Consider the following 16,655-nt stretch of genomic DNA (forward strand, 5'->3'; position numbering starts at 1 on the left):
AAGGACTGTCAGACAACTCCTGTGAAAAAAGGTAAGCTGTGATTAGGGATAATGAGGACAAAAACACATCCAGCCTCCCAGGTGTATGTATAGGCCCATCGGTAACCTAATCAAGGAAGACAAAGAAAGAGACAAAACTTGTCCCCCATTGGCCAGAAGGAAGGACCTTCTTGACCCGAGTCAAGAAGGGGAGCCTGTCCTCATGTCATGTGCCATTCTGCCCTCTTTTCCAGATCTATGATGGCAACAATAACTCTGCCCGCTTGCTGGGCTCCTTCACCCGAGGAGAGTTGTTGGGCCTCAGTGTCAACAGCACTTCCAGCACCATGTGGCTTGAATTCATCTCAGATGGCAACAGCACCAGTCAAGGCTTCGAACTGCAGTTTTCTAGTAAGTCCCAGGGCTGCCTCGTTCAAAAATGAAACAGGAAAGCTGGACCGTATTCAGCTCACTTCTCAATCTCCCTCTTTCCCCCCAGCTTTTCCCCTCCTTTACAGAGTTGTCTTCAAAGACTTCCTAAACTCAAAATGAAAGCCATGCAATTTTTTTTTAAAGGAAAACCAAAATGGCACAAAAGAGGGTGTTGAGTTCTCTTTTGGAGAATATTAAAAGGCATGATGATGAAACTTGTAGTATCTGGCTTTTGCTTTGGACTAACCTGGCAACCAGAAGCTTTCTCTGCTTCGGAAATCCCTAAACCAGGAACTCTTTGGTGCAACATGTGAGGGAATAAAGGTTTAGGGCTCATTTGCGTTGTGAGCAAATCTGAACATATCCCTAGAACAGGGGTCCCTGACCTTTTTGATCCTGTGGGCAATTTTGGAATTCTAACACGGGGTGATGGTCTCAACCACAAAATGACTCTCAAAAGAGGTGGAACCAACCACAAAATGGCTGTTGCAGGAGATGGAGCCAACCACAAAACGTCAGTGACTGAGGTTATGCATTATGGTAAATCTTCACGTTTCAGGCAGAATCTCTGTTTAACCTTTTAAAATGAACATTTTGTTTTAATTTTTTTATACACACAACTTACCTTCAGTTACCAGTTTAGATCTTTGTTCTGTGGTAGCAGCTGCTGCTGAAGCAAACTATTTAAAAATCTGCACAGCCGGTCAAATCTCAAGGGCAAAAGCCCGATCTAACCCCAACCACTTTCTAAAAATACTTGGTGAGTGCCAAAAAAAGATGTTGGTGGGCACCATGTTGGGGACCCCTTTCCTAAGGTGTCACAAGGAACTTTTCCTTAGCCAATTTGTAACAATAGCAGATTGTCTGGATAGCAAATGGAAATCATCCACTGCTTCCATGAAGAAAGAATGGTGGAACAAAAATGATTATGCACGGACTAACTTGCCAAGTCTTTTCTTTTTTCAACAAGAGTTACTCTCAGTTTCTTCTTGAGAACTTGAGAAGAGACTATTCAAGCCGTGCTTCAAATATAAGTGAATTTTCTTTTATTCATTTTTATTAATTCATATGAATCCATCACTGGTTAATTGCTTCATTGAAAAATGATCAGTACATTTATCCCTCTGCAGATAACTACACTTTCTGCCGTACCTTTTTGTTCTTTTTTTTTGCATTGACTAAAAAATCTACTAAGTATTGTTGCTATATGTATTTTAACTGATACACTTATTAAGGTTTTCATTTCATTTTTTTTAAATTCCACAAAACCTTCCCTCAGCCTCATTCCCTGCTCAGTAGGTACTCAATAAATGCAATTTTAAAAAATAAAAATGTAGAATGTGAGCCAGTATATTAAGGGTAGACAGCTGGCCCTTGTGGTTCTATACTGCCCCTTTGCATAATATGTGGACTTAAATAATCTCCTACTCTGCTACTTTGCCTCCGTCTCTGGATTTTGAGCTAAGGCCACTCTCAAAGGGCTTTTAAAATATTTTTACAGCACCAATGTAATGCCAATAAAAGTTACCAGTTACCCCACCAATGTCAAGGTTCTGCCAGAGAGCAGCTGTCCGATCCTTCAGTTGCAGAATACGGACCCAGTTAAAAATTTGAGCTGTTGACCAGGGAAGTAGAGTTATGTTAGGAAGTGGAAGACTTGGATCTCAGCCACTTGCGTCATTCTTGGAATGACTGGCAAGAGCCTGTGCGTTTCTGGTAGTCCCCCCTTCCACACAAATACAAAGCTGTGAAGAATTTGACTGAACCTGACAGATTTTGTGTGCATGTAACTGTGTGCTGCCAGTTGCCTATTCACTTTGCTAGGACCTGTGCAAATAGGGGGTGAACCCCTGGTACTTAATATCTAAAATAAAAGCGGTGCCCTGGGAACATGTCCTGGAATCTCTTTCCTGAATCCAGATACAGTGGCTGTGATTGCATTCTGCACATATTTAGATGCACTCTCTTCTTAGTTGTTGCCTTTCATTGTTTCAGCTTTGGTCAATTGCTGTTACCCTGCACCATCTAGGCTTTTGTTTTAGCGTTTTAAGAAAGTTTCTGGTGCTAAGAGCTTGTGAGCTTGATTTCTTTGGAGTCCTACTCAGGAACTTGGCAGGTGCCGTTGCAAAAGTCAGGCTAAATCTCTAATGTAGCAAGCTGCCTTTTTCTTCTTCTTTCCTTTTAGGTTTTGAGTTGATCAAGTGTGAGGACCCTGGCATCCCACAGTTTGGGTACAAAGTCCATGATGAGGGTCACTTTGCGGGGAGTTCAGTCTCTTTTAACTGTGATCCTGGCTACACGCTGAGAGGGAGCCGGGCGCTGGTTTGCTTGACCGGGGAACGCCGAGCTTGGGACCAGCCACTACCCATCTGCGTAGGTATGAGTCCTCCCTTTTGCCTGGCTGCCACACTATGTTACTAACTATTAGTGTGGTTGATAAAGGATACCATGCAGGATTCACTTGGTGGACTGGGTGATTTAGAAAAGTAATCTTGTCCTCAGCTAAGGACAAAATGGTTCTAGAGATAACTGGTCTTGGAAGTCGAGAACTTTGAGATTAATCATTGAGTTGTTTTCCCTTGATTTCTAAGTACTAGCTACTGTATTTACTAAAATGCAAGACTACGTTCTCCCCAGGTATGCCGTCAAAAAGAGGATGTCGTCCTATATTTATCTACTGCTTACAGTTAGGTCCAGTAATAAAAAGATTTTATGTCTATAACTTTTTAGGGGGGTTGAGTTATATTCAGAATTGTCTTCCTTTCGAGTACACATTGGTTGCATCTTTTGTTGGGGAGTCTGGGTCTTGAACCAGGAACTTTCTTGAGTGAGACTTGGACATACCCTAGAGACATGTTCATAGAGTGAGTGTGAGTTCATAGAGGGAGTTCTCTTCAGGGATTGGCAACACGAAACTTCAGGACTGGCCAGCTACCTTGATAGTACGAAACTTCGGGACTGGCCAGCTACCTTGGTAGCACGAAACTTCAGGACTGGCCAGCTACCTTGGTAGCATGAAACTTCAGGACTGGCCAGCTACCTTGGTAGCACGAAACTTCGGGACTGGCCAGCTACCTTGGTAGCATGAAGCTTCAGGATTGGTTAGCTACCTTGGCAGCATGAAATTTTGGGATTGGCCTGCCACCTTGCCTAGTTAGCAGAACAAGATTCTCTGGTTGCATTTCTTCTTTGACTTATCCAGTGCGAAACACCCAAGTGCACACACCCATCTTGGTTTTGTTTCAACTTACCACGCTAATGTTGAAGTTTGCAAAATGTGAGCTGAACTCAGTCAGATGGGACCTCTGGCTCCAGAACAGGGAATCAATCAACAGAACAGGACCGTTCCAGAAGATTTACTTACTAGAGTTTCTACCGGCCCAGTTTTAAATGGCAGCAGTAATTTTAATTGCTATTGTTTCCATTTCAGGTTCCACGCAGCTCCTTTGCAATAACCTTCAGGTTAACTAGGCAATCAATAGGAGTATGGGTTGTCTGTCTTTTTTAGTACACAGGGAAGATACAAATCAAGTCCTCTTTTCCTTGCACTTGCATTAAGTGTTGGCTACAATTGCCCACACAAGACCATCTGTCATTTGGTTTCCAGCTAGATTTTCTGAGTTTTTCCCAGGAGAGGGCATAAAGTAGAAGTAGTGGGATTTGTTTGGTCCATTCCAATTTACCAGCATTGTCAGTGCTGTTTCTTAGTATAACTGCTTTTGATTTTATATGTATATTTAGAGATCAGTAACCTGCTTAATGCACGGCTTTGCAACATCGGCAATAGAGAATTGGAGAGGGGTCTTTTTTCAAAAAAATGGTTTTAGTTATGTCTGAGCCAGAAAGGGGGGTTGCTTTTCACTACAGCTTTCTCAAACTGCATGCTCATACATCAAGCATTTTTGGAGGTCTTAAAAAGGGAGCAGGCATTTACAGTGTACTTTCTGCCCCCACCCCCCAGTCCATATCCAGTCCATTTTCCAGTCTTTGACATTCTGACACTACACGTCCCAACACATTTTCACAGTACTGGATGCTGGGTAAGTGCTTTGGTGGTGCATCAGCAAGATTTCTGCCTCTTTGTGCCTCAAAAGCAAGCAAACAAAAAACCATGGGTTGCCGCTGTCCATATACCTACTTGGTATATATATCCATATACCAATTAGAGCCAAGCTACAAGTGACGAATTACACTTGCTTGGCAAGTGAACAGACTCACGGGTATTCCTCCCTGTTCACTTGATCAAGTGGAGAGCAAATGAATGGCAAGTGAACAGGGAGGAATACATGTGAGGCAAGTGTAATTCATCATTTGTAGCTTGGCTCTTAGAGACAGCTTTGGGGTTCAAAGCAGGGTTTGGCTGCTAAGAGTGGGAAAGAACATCAAGAAATATTAGAGCAACCGGGTTCCCCTTGATTTCCAATTTGATTTGGGAATCTCATTGGACTTTTCCTGCTGGGAGGGGCTAGCTGTGCCCCTAGCAGCAAAAGAAGTGGGTCTTGGATCTAGAAAGGCTGAGGACCACAGATATATGGGTAGCCAAGACACTTCTGCTTCTACTGAAGCTAGTCAGAGCAGAAAAGCAAGGCTCTTCTGCCCTAGCGTAATCCTCAACTGATCGGCAACGAAGAGCTACAACCATAACAGGTTGTGGTGGCTGAACATAATCAGGCTATGTGTGTCCCAGTATTGTTCAAAGGCTTCCAGTTGATCATCTCTGGATTTAGGAGGTTTTAAAAAAATAATGGTCAGCAGTGCTGCCCAAAAACTGTCTGGCTCAGATTCTGGTCAGTTTATCCAGAGGGGGATATGAAAATATGTCCATGTTACAAGGCAGCTATCTACAATGCTTCTCTGCATGCCCATCTCTAATCATCACCCCGTGTCTTGGCACACTCACTGTAAGCCCTCATCCCTAGAGCCCGCAGCAAAGGTGGGCTATGAAAAACAACCCTACCAAGAACCTATGGAGAAAAGGAACTTTAACATAATGTTCATACATGTTCCATTCTAATGTTCCATTGGATGTGTAATAAGATTTTGTTAAGCTGTAAAACAAACTGTAAAACAGATCTTCAGAGGTGATAGTAACTTATATTTCTTACTAGTTCTGTCTTTCTGGTGTGTGTGGAGGGGGGCTCAAAGTAGAAGATGGGAGGACTCACTTTGGCCATTTCCTTTCCAGTATTCTATACCAGATTACTTCCATCCTGCTTTGTATATTATGGGAGGGAAGGCAGCATGGTATGGCATGCTGTTGCCAGATCTTGGAAGCTAAGCAGAGTTGGGACTTGGATGGGGAACCACCAAGGAAGTCTCTGCAGAGGAAGGCAATGGCGAACCACTTGCCTTGAAGGCCCTTTGCTGGGGTCACCATAAGTCAGTTGTGACTTGACAGTACACACGTGTGTTGTCATATTATTTTGTTTGGCTACTATATGCATTTAATATAGAATCTGAAGAAGTATAAATGCTTAAACCAAAAAGAGTCCAGTAGCACCTTTAAGACTAACCAATTTTATTGTAGCATAAGCTTTCGAGAATCAAGTTCTCTTCGTCAGATGCATGTTACAGAGACTGTAACAGAGTCTCTGTAACATGCATCTGATGAAGAGAACTTGATTCTCAAAAGCTTATGCTACAATAAAATTGGTTAGTCTTAAAGGTGCTACTGGACTCTTTTTGATTTTGCTACCACAGACTAACACGGCTAACTCCTCTGCATAAATGCTTAAAGAAACCCAACCTTAGAAAATTCAAGAGAATTCTTTCTCCCTCCTCCCAGTGCAAGAGAAGTAGATGAAATGTGGAGTCAGTGTTTAGAAAGTGCTGTCAAGTCACATGCAATTCACAACAAAGTCATAAGGTTTTTAAAGCAAGAGACAAACAGAAGTGGTTTGCCACTACCTGTCTCTGTGTAGTGATCCTGGACTTCCTTGGTGTTCTCCCATCCAAGTACAAACCAGGGCTGACCTTCCTTAGCCTTTGAGATCTGATGAGATCAGGCTAATCTGGGCCACTGGGTGTTTAGACGAATGCAGACCCACAAACACAATGATTCTGTTGTTTCTTCCAGCTGAGTGCGGGGGCACTATCAAAGGCGAGTCTTCAGGAAGGATCTTATCTCCGGGCTACCCAACACCATATGATCACAACCTCAACTGTGTTTGGAGAATTGAGGCAGAAGCTGGATGCACAATAGGGTAATGGCAGGAGACCCCAGAGATGGAAATCAGCAGATGAGCATGTGCAGCTGCCCCCCCCCTCCTCGGAGTGCATAAATATACTCTTTTTTTTTTGTTTCCAGATGTGAAACTGTTTGCTTTGCTACTGTTATGTGCTGGTGTTCCCGATTAGTTTGTTTCTTTTATGCCAACATGTGTGTGCACTGAATGCTAGAGGGAGAAAAAGAAGTCACTTTCAGTGTGTGTGTTTTTAATTTGAATCTTCATACAAATGACAAACTTAATATTGTGATTACATATAACACACAATAGACAACAAATTAATACAAGAGCACAGACAGAACATTCATAGATAAAAGCTGCTATATAGACCGTAGAAAATTCCTTCAATGTATAACCCATCAAAGGAGACCAATTCTCATTATTTTTTTTCATAGTCTTTGATTTTGATATACTGTTCATTATACCTACTCAGAACTTAATTAACAAGTCATATTTTTCTGGGAGTGTCTTTAAGTTTTCCAGTGTCAAACAAATTCCGATGTAGTAGCTGTTACCTCACTCAGCACTAATTTTTGGAATCTTGTAGATATCTTTACCATGGCCGTTTCCACATGACTTACCGGCCTCCAGAATGTTGTGCAAAACACGCGGAAGATAGTGTCTTCTCACGCGAAGTCGCACCAGGAAGGTGCTATCATCCAGGAGTTTTGCGCAACATCGTGTCTTCCTGGTGCGATTTCGTGCAAGAAGACGCTATCTTTTGCGTGTTTTGTGCAACGTTCCAGAGGCCGGTAACTCGTGTGGAAATGGCCCATATAATTCAAAAGGCAGGATTCTAGATATAAAGATGCCTATATTTAGTACTTCTTAGGTTATAATCAGCCAACATTCCCCAAATGTGTTTAGTTCTGATATGTTTACACTGCATGTGGAGAAATCAGCCCTAAGTTTATGGTACAACCAACAAGAATCTGGGGTATTTTTATACATCTTTGTGATTTTTCCAAAGATTAAGTGTCTGCTGCCATCTTAAAACAGTTCTCCCTCATTGGTAGGCTGATGGAGATACCTTAGATTCTAAGGGAGAATATCAAAATCTCCAGATGTCTGATCTAATACTTTGCGGCAGATCCCTCTGCCATTTATCTATGTAAAGTCCTCCATGTTCCAGTAAGGTGGTTGACTAGTACACCTCCTAGGTTGTCCATGGGCATCAGCGTGTGCTCCCCTAGGGCTCAGTCAGTCATGGAAAGGGCTGCCTCATTTATCTGACTTTCCTCCATGGCCTGCTCACCTCTGTCCACAGCCACTGCAGTCCTTTCTCCTGCCTACCAAGAGTTCAAATTGGAAAGCCTTCACACTTCTTGCTTCTGGAGCCCAGAATAGGGCCTTCTTGGCCATCCCTCGTTCTTGGCAACCAGGCCAACCCTTCCCTCCACTGCTTCTTCCAGGCCTCATTGGCCAGTTGTCATGGCAATGGGGCACCCTGGTTGAACCAGCAGTAGAGGCCTCCTGCCCAACAGTGGCTATGCTGGGAGCACAGGCTGGGGCCACCTGCACGCTCAAGAGTCCTGGAAGTAGAAAGTCAGCCCTTTCATTATCAGGTAAAGTCAGGCACCCAGCTCCCCAACGATGTAATATATTTTTGTGAAAAAAGTAATCACAGCAAGCAATTTGGTTGTTATGTTTTTGTCAACTTCCTCGAAGTGTTCTCATTCCTTATCTGAGCGTGAAAAATAATTTTTAAAAAATCTTTGCTTGGAAATATTGGGACATGAGGAACTTTTGTTCCCTTTTTATATAGAGAGTCCTGTGTTTAAAATTACAATGTCATTGGTTATCAGATGTGTATATTGAGCTAAGCGATACTTCTCCCACAGACTGAAGTTTCTCAGATACTGATCAGGGTTAAAATCTCACAGATACCAACAGGGAGCTGGAAGTGAAAGCTCCGTGCTATGTTTGTACCAGAGCATCAACAAAGAATTCATAATGAAGCAATCTTCTTTGTAATATCTTCTTCCTCATCTTTAAAATGAGATAACCACACCAATTTATCTGTGTAGTAACATTGAGGATTCCTCAGCTTCTGTTCCCCCATTTATCCCGAACAGTTCTAAACTTATCTCTCGGCTTCTTGTTTTCTCCTTAAAAGTTTTCAGTAGTTTTTTTTCTGTCATTGTTTCAGCATTTTATTCGGGGTAGCTTTTTTCCTCCTGATGCTGGTGTGAGCCCTCTTCAGAAGATATTCTGGAGAGTGGAGTATCTCCCCTCATTCATGCTTTTGCAAGAACCCGGGATTCAAATCTGCATTTGTGATTGTGTGTACACAGGACCTGTGGATGGTAGCTGTTCTAGATTGCTCGATGTGGATTGTGAGGGTGGGATTTAGTGCATACAAGTTAACAAAAGGTTTCTATTCTTGCTGTAACAAAAAGAAAGCTTGGTGGGTTGAGAAGGTAGCACAATTAAGAGACAAGGGATGAATAATTTGAAACCCTCTGGTTTCGGTCCATGCAGCTTGGGGTCTTTTTACAAACATTCTGATTTAAAAGAATTTGCTAATTGTTTTTAAAAATGTTTATTTTCAGTTTTGCAATGCCAGAATTATTGATAACTTGAACTTCTAGACTAATGAACGGGGGTCTCTATGAGTAACTAACATTATATCTGGATATATAAAAATAAAGTTGAAGATGATCATAGTTTGTTTTCCTGGAAATTGGTTTATTTGCTAAGATTTTTGGAATTGGTTTCTCAAGGGAGGGAGAAGGAATATTACCCCCTCCCAGCCGCTGATTCCAGTAAAAATGACAGCCGTCCCAAGATTTGAAACACCCCCTCCCGAAAAATCAACTTAAGTCGTTAATAATAATGTGCCAGTTACTACTATGAATCTTCCTGAAAGGAGACCTTCTTCAAGCACACATACCCCGCATTTTGAAGGGCAAGCAATCTCTTCTGTCACCCTCGTCCCCGATTTAATCAATCTTTTATTACACCTCCAGTACAGATTTTTACACTAATGCAAATATAACAGGCATATTCAATAAAAAGTAGTCAATTAATAATCATGCAGTTGTCTGGCATATATTGCTATAGTAGCCATTATCTTAGAAAGGGAATTAAAATATTAAAAGCTTCGTGTGGTTGCTGCCATCTAACAAGGGAGAAAGGAAGAGAGTAATTCAATTCCACCTCATGCGCTCAAAGACCTTTTTAAAAAGCCTGATTTCCCCCTGGCAGCTCCCCCCCGCCCCGCCCCATCCTTATTTATGCATTGCTTGATCCAGAGGGTTCTTCTACAATTGAGTTTGTTTGTCCCATGGCAGTTATTCAGCGTTTTTCATAGCAAATATCTTATTTCCCAAAACTATAAAACACTTATTCGGTCATGATGTGAAAAAAGGAACAATTTTGTAGCATGAATCTCCTGTACTGTTCCGCCTGTCAGTTAAGATCCTTGTCCCATGATCCTGTGCCCCTGTCTGCAGAGGTGTGCCCGGTGGTGACCAGAGATGGGGCTTTTGGGGTGGTGACATCTTACCTTAGGAATGCCCTCTCTCTTCAGGCTCACCTGGCACCAGCCTTATGATCATTTAGGCGGCCATGGTTGCCAAGTCTGGCTTAGGAAATTCTAGAGATTTGGGTGGTAAAGTCAAAGGAAGGCAGGGTTTGGGGAGGGAAGGAGCCTCAGCACGGTATAATGCCAAAGCAGCTATTTTCTCTGGGGGAACTGACATCTGGAGATCAGTTGTAATTTCAGGAGATCTTTCTAAGCCATTTTTACAAACAGCTTCTAGCCTGAGAACTTTTTTACGGATATTATTTTAGGTTGCCGACTGTTATTCTATGGTGTTCTTATGACTTGCCTTACGATTGATAATCCTTACGTGGTTTTTCAATTTTATGCTATTGTTTTTATTTTGTGACTAACAACAAAGCCCATTGTGAGAAAAAATCCAACGGGATCTAGAAAGGGGAGGGCGGGCAGGCAGGGATCCTCTCCTCCTCTGTCACTGATCCCGGCTGGATGAAGGTGGGGGATGGGTGGGCATGACCACCTCCTCTGCACCTGATCCTGGCCAAGTGAAGGAGGATGGGCATTTCCACCTGCTCCGCAGCTGATCCTGGACAGGTGAAGGGAGGGGTTAAGGGGGGGCATTGCTGGCTGCTCCACGACTGATCCTAGCCATGTCAGATGGGGCGAGCATTGCCATCTGCACTGCACCTGTTCCTGGATGGGTGGTCATTGCCTCCTTCTCCACACCTGACCCCAGCCAAGAAAAGGCATGCATTGCCACCTGCTCTACTCCTTATCCCAGCAAGCTGAAGGCAGGGTGGGCATTGCCTCCTGCTCCATGCCTGATCCCGGTCGGGTGAAGGTGGGGGCAGGAATTGCCACCTGCTCTGCTCCTAATCCCACCTGGTGAAAGCAGGATGGGGGTATTGCCACCTCCTCCACTCCTGATCTCAGCTGGGTGAAGGGGAACCAGGCATTGCCTCATGCTTTGCTCCTCATCCTAGCTGGGTGAAGGTGTGGGGGGGTAGGCATTGCCACCTACTCCGCTTCTGATCCCAGCTCGGTGAAGGCAGGGGGCGGGCATTGGGACCTGCTCAGCTCCTGATCCCAGCTGGGTGAAGGTGGGGGGCGGGCATTGCCACCTACTCCACTCCTGATCCCAGCCTGGGCTTCCCACCCTGGTGCACTTTCTGGAGGTCTGGCTGTCTCATATGGGTTTCCCTCCACAGCAGCGCCCTCTGGAGGTGCACCAGGGTAGGAAGTGAGTTGTTTTGAATATGCTTAGCCTTTTATATAGTAGGATGTGCTTCAAGCAGGTTTTTGGAGAGGCGGAGTACATACATTTTCTAAATAAATAAAATATACTAGAGAGTTAAACTGGTTTAGCAGCCATTCCCTTTTGCAAGGTAATCCTAGGAACATTAGTTGATTTGTTTACTTCATTTACATCCTGCCTTTCTCCCAAATTGAGACCCAGAGCAGCTTACATCACTCTCTCCTCCCCCACTTTGTCCTCACAACAATTCTGTGAAGTAGGTTAGATTGAGAGTGTATGGCTGGCCCAGGGACACCTAGCAAGCTTCCCCGGCAGAGCATGGATTTTAACCTGGACATGTGCTGGGGATCTGCACCCTCATGAAACTACAACTTCCAGGATTCTTTGGCAGAAGCCCTAGCAGTTTGAACACTTACAAAACCAATATAAGCTTGGAATGCAGGTATAACCTTACTGTATCTCTTCTCCCACCCTGCAGGCTCCATTTCATGGTTTTCCACACCGAGGAATTCCATGATGTTTTGAGGATCTGGGATGGGCCGGTGGAGAAAGGGATCCTCCTAAAGGAAGCCAGTGGCTCCATCTTGCCCAGCGATGTCCACAGCACCTTCAACTCAGTGGTCCTCCAGTTCAACACTGACTTTTTCACCAGCAAGCAGGGTTTTGCCATTCAGTTTTCAGGTAAGACTGCCCAAAACACTGTTAATTGGCAGCACTTAAATAATAAAAAAAGATTGGTTGTTGTGGGTTTTCCGGGCTGTATTGCCGTGGTCTTGGCATTGTAGTTCCTGACGTTTCGCCAGCAGCTGTGGCTGGCATCTTCAGAGGTGTAGCACCAAAAGACAGAGATCTCTCAGAGATCTCTCTCACTGAGAGATCTCTGTCTTTTGGTGCTACACCTCTGAAGATGCCAGCCACAGCTGCTGGCGAAACGTCAGGAACTACAATGCCAAGACCACGGCAATACAGCCCGGAAAACCCACAACAACCATCGTTCTCCGGCCGTGAAAGCCTTCGACAATACAAAAAAAAGATTATGGGGACTCAGAGAACTCTCGGCTGCAGAGGCCAAGCCAGGCTTCTTGAAATTCACTGTCACCCTATTTGAGTGAAAAATGCTTCAGAATACATCCCCTGCACATCTGAGCATTGCATCATTATATCTGACCATTGCAGAAAATTATCAGTGGTGGCATGCATACTGTCTTTCATGGAAGTAGTTGAATTCAAACATACACATGAAGCCGCCTGATACCGAATTAGACCATCAAGGTCAGTGTTGTCTGCTTGGACTGGCAACAGCTCTGCAGGGTGTCAGGTAGAGATCTTTCATATCACCTCCTACGTGGTCCTTTCAACTGGAGGTGCTGGGTATTAAATTAAATCCCAAGTCCCAACACCTCCCCATTGATGGGATCTTTGCACTGAGGGAATCCTAATAAGCTTAGTTGGGGGTCCCTAGTTCCTGAGAACACTTTTTGAAAATACTACTTCACTTAAAAAAAACTGAATTAGTGCACTTTAAGCTTATGTGTTCCTAATTGCCTCTCCTCTTCCTCCTTCATTTTTTAAAGCCCGGGGCAGTGGGATATACAAGAGTGATTTTTCACTTAACACACCACAGCCGATTTCTTGTGTTCTTGTGTGAAAAGGTCAGGCCCACCACTGCCACAGAAAGCTGGAGGCAAAATTCTTCACTCTCCACCCGCAAAAAGAGAAATCTGCTGGGTTTATTTTAGAGCGTATGTTTGACATAAGTTTGTTACAAAATGCTGTGTAAGATTAACAGCTGCCAAGCTTATTAAGTAAACATGAATCTGTGCGAATGTACATCAGGCTGCACTCCGTGGTGCAGGCTTGAACTTGCTGTCTCCTGTAGCTTTTCTCTGCTGGAGTAACAGATACTGTCTGCGAAGTCAGGGGTGGCATGTGTTTGAATACGTGCCCCTGTGGCTTCTCACTCATATGTACATATGCACACTCGTGTATGCATGCTCTGGGCTCACTGCTTCTTTGCAGTGCCAGCATTTCAGTGCTGGACCAGAGGAAAGAAAGTGACTATGTACAGAGTAGATTTTATATAAGTCGGAAAAATCAATCCCCGGAACAGGAGGGGGTAAGTTTCCTCCCAGGTCATGAGTTTCGGGAAAGGATTGAAAGCTCACATATCTCATTCTAGAAAATTCAACACCGCTGCAATTGCTCTGTGGCGCTGAACCAGGAAGAACTTGGAGCACTACAGTGCACATAATCTGGCACCATTTTTGTTTTCTATTCAAGTCTAGAAACTGCTCAGCAATGACTCAGACCAACAGGAGGAAAGATCTGGCAGTTTTTTCAGGCACTTCACACCCACCCCTCACCCATGTCCCCCCAATCCTCCTATTGCTTGCCAACCTTAGGCCTTACTGCCCATCACTGAGAATATGATAGTCACTCCCTTCCCACTATGGGAGGTCTTTGATGTCCTGACAGCCAAGCAGGGAGGGTGGGAGGACGCAGGTGATGCTCGGTCTTGGGTGCTGGGAGGACGCAGGTGATGCTCGGTCTTGGGTGCTAGGAGGACGCAGGTGATGCTCGGTCTTGGGTGCTGGGAGGAAGCAGGTGATGCTCGGTCTTGGGTGCTGGGAGGACGCAGGTGATGCTCGGTCTTGGGTGCTGGGAGGACGCAGGTGATGCTCGGTCTTGGATGCTGGGAGGACCCATATTGCATGTCCTCCTGTTCTTGAAAAGAACCCTGAGTGCATACGGTCTGCAGAGATTTGGTAGGTTAGGCCACAGGCTGGTGCCTTGCAGTCCCCAGTGTATAGCTATGGATATCCTGATGAAAGGTTGGATCCAACAAAGGATTTCTGCAGACAGAAGAGGGAGCCTTTTCACTGATTTTCCCCCCTCCCGTGGCGAATCTCTAATTTCCCCTTCATGCTGCTTCGGTGGGTTCCTTATTCCCTGTGTGTAGCATTTCAGAGAACATTTTGAGCTATGGCAGAAAGGGGCAGACAAGAACATCAGGCTCTACTGATAGAAATCCTTCAATCTGCAGAAGTTTTTGGCGGGATCTAGGCCGTACTGTCTCTGTTAAGATGCAGCACATCCTGGACGTGCCGTTCACTTTTATTTCATCCGTCTGCTTCTCTAGTGTCCACTGCCACTTCCTGCAATGACCCTGGGGTTCCACAGAACGGGAGCCGTAGCGGCGACAGCAAAGAAGCAGGCGACTCCATTGTCTTCCAGTGTGACCCCGGATACGCCCTGCAAGGGGATGCCAAGATCAGCTGTGTGCAGATTGAGAACAGATTTTTCTGGCAGCCTGACCCCCCCACCTGTATAGGTAAGAAGCTCCACTCAATTCACTGAACGACAGGAATGAGCATCAAACCCTTCTAGAGGAGATTAGGAGAAGCTAAGAAGCTAATTATTTGAATTAATGCTATTGTTAAATTTGCATTTTCCCCTTTTCTTCCCCACCTCAAGTGAGATTTTACAGGAGCTGAACAGAAATATGTTAAATAATAAATAGAAGCACCAGTTACATATGCACACACACATACACGTGTGTGTATGTGTGTCCACAGCACATAAAAATTGTCATTTCAAGCACACCGAAGCAATAAATGTTAAATTAATGAGCTAATTAAATGTTAGCCGTCTGCATCCTCTCCTTGTACTTCATTTGTATTTATAAAATGTTATCCCAAGCGAAGGAAATTAATTAATTTTCTTTCTTTTCTAAAACCGATTTAAAGGTAAGTCAGGAACAATTTCCACCCCCCCACCCCCGGCACTTCTTTTAATGGCAGGGCCAAGATTTACTCAAACTTGAAGGCAGTTTGGGAGGGGAGGGCATCAATTTGTTTTTGAATGACCAACAACAGTTCAGCACATCACTGGAAAGGACAAAGGCTATAGATCAGAGGTGGCCAAACATGCTTAATGTAAGAGCCACATAGAATAAACGTCAGATGTTTGAGAGCCGCAAGACATGATGCATTGAAGTGACTTCAGATGAAGAGGTGGGTTTGCGGGAGTGTCCTGAAAGTGATATCACAGGAAGGGGTGGGGTTTAGGTGCAGTGTGCTGGAAGTGACATCATCAGAAGAGGTGGAGCTTGCTAGACTTCACCCCCAAAGTCCTCAGGTATTTTCTGAATCAGACCCGGCAACCCCAACATTTTTACTGAAAATATGAAAGACATGGAAAGAAAGAAGGAAGGAAAAAAGGAAAAGGGAGGGGAAGACATGGAAAGAAAGAAGGAAGGAAAAAAGGAAAAGGGAGGGGAAGACATGGAAAGAAAGACGGAAAAGGAGGGAGGGAAAGACATGGAAAGAAAAGAGGAAAGGGAGAGAGGGAAATAAACTAAATTAAAATAAGATGTGACCATGGAAATACTCAGGGACCACTGGGAGCCGCACAATATGTATAGAAGAGCCACATGTGGCTTCCGAGCCACAGTTTGGCCACCCCTGCTATAGATGTCCTGTTAGGGCAGAACTAGACAGTACCTTGGCAGAAATGCCTTGCTAAGGTACGAAATGAATTTCAAGATAGGGGTGTGTTTTCCCCTGTGGCTGAACTGGCTTCTGGTTTCCGAGCCTTGCTAGGGTGGGAGTGGGGATGAATACTGGCAACCAGTATGTTTCCCCAGAGAGTCAAATAGCATTTCTAGGAGGTGATTTTTGTTTAGGAAGCAGTGCAAGATTGAGAGTGGGAAAAAAACCCTTCCACACACCGTGGCCCTCAGCTCAAACTCAGTTGCTATTTATCTGTCCAAAAAAGTGGGTGGGAGAGAATCTGTTCTCAAAATTCTCAGCCTCTTACCTGTTGTGGTTCTGGTACAGACCACTTTAGGCCCCTAGATAATACTCAAGTACATGCAACTGAGAGCTAATACTTTGTTCCAATTGCAGTCACAGCCAGCCTCAGTTTGCCCTGAATATATGCAGAGAAGGAAAGGGGTTAACCCTTCAGTCTCCACTTGATCTTTATATTCAAAACCAGGCTTCCTGCTTTGTAATTAGCATGGTAGCTAAAGGAGGTGCTTTCGGAAGATCCATTTCTTCTCCTTTATAATCCCTTCTCCCTTCCCCATACAGCTCCGAAGAAAATTTGAGGCTGCACTAATCTGTGCGTTGCATTTTATGGATGGAATGATGGATGATTTTAGGCTTCTCTCTGTTAAGTTCTAAGTTCATCACATCTCTGAAATAGGTCCCTTGAAGACGTGCCGGAGGCAAGAGCTTGGGAGGTCGAGTACATT

General features: G+C 44.3%; 1 protein-coding gene across 1 annotated transcript in view; it reads left to right on the top strand.

The window, feature by feature from the left end:
* The window catches only part of CSMD2 (CUB and Sushi multiple domains 2), a 490,403-nt gene that overhangs the window by 333,551 nt on the left and 140,197 nt on the right, over window positions 1-16,655 (top strand). The window contains exons 21-25 of the mRNA XM_054999125.1: window positions 234-390; window positions 2,597-2,788; window positions 6,488-6,614; window positions 11,877-12,079; window positions 14,538-14,729. Coding sequence (XP_054855100.1) covers window positions 234-390; window positions 2,597-2,788; window positions 6,488-6,614; window positions 11,877-12,079; window positions 14,538-14,729 — 871 coding nt within the window. The remainder of the gene's footprint in view (window positions 1-233; window positions 391-2,596; window positions 2,789-6,487; window positions 6,615-11,876; window positions 12,080-14,537; window positions 14,730-16,655) is intronic.

This window comes from Eublepharis macularius, chromosome 15 (genome assembly GCF_028583425.1).
Source record: "Eublepharis macularius isolate TG4126 chromosome 15, MPM_Emac_v1.0, whole genome shotgun sequence".
NCBI classification, from domain to species: domain Eukaryota; kingdom Metazoa; phylum Chordata; class Lepidosauria; order Squamata; family Eublepharidae; genus Eublepharis; species Eublepharis macularius.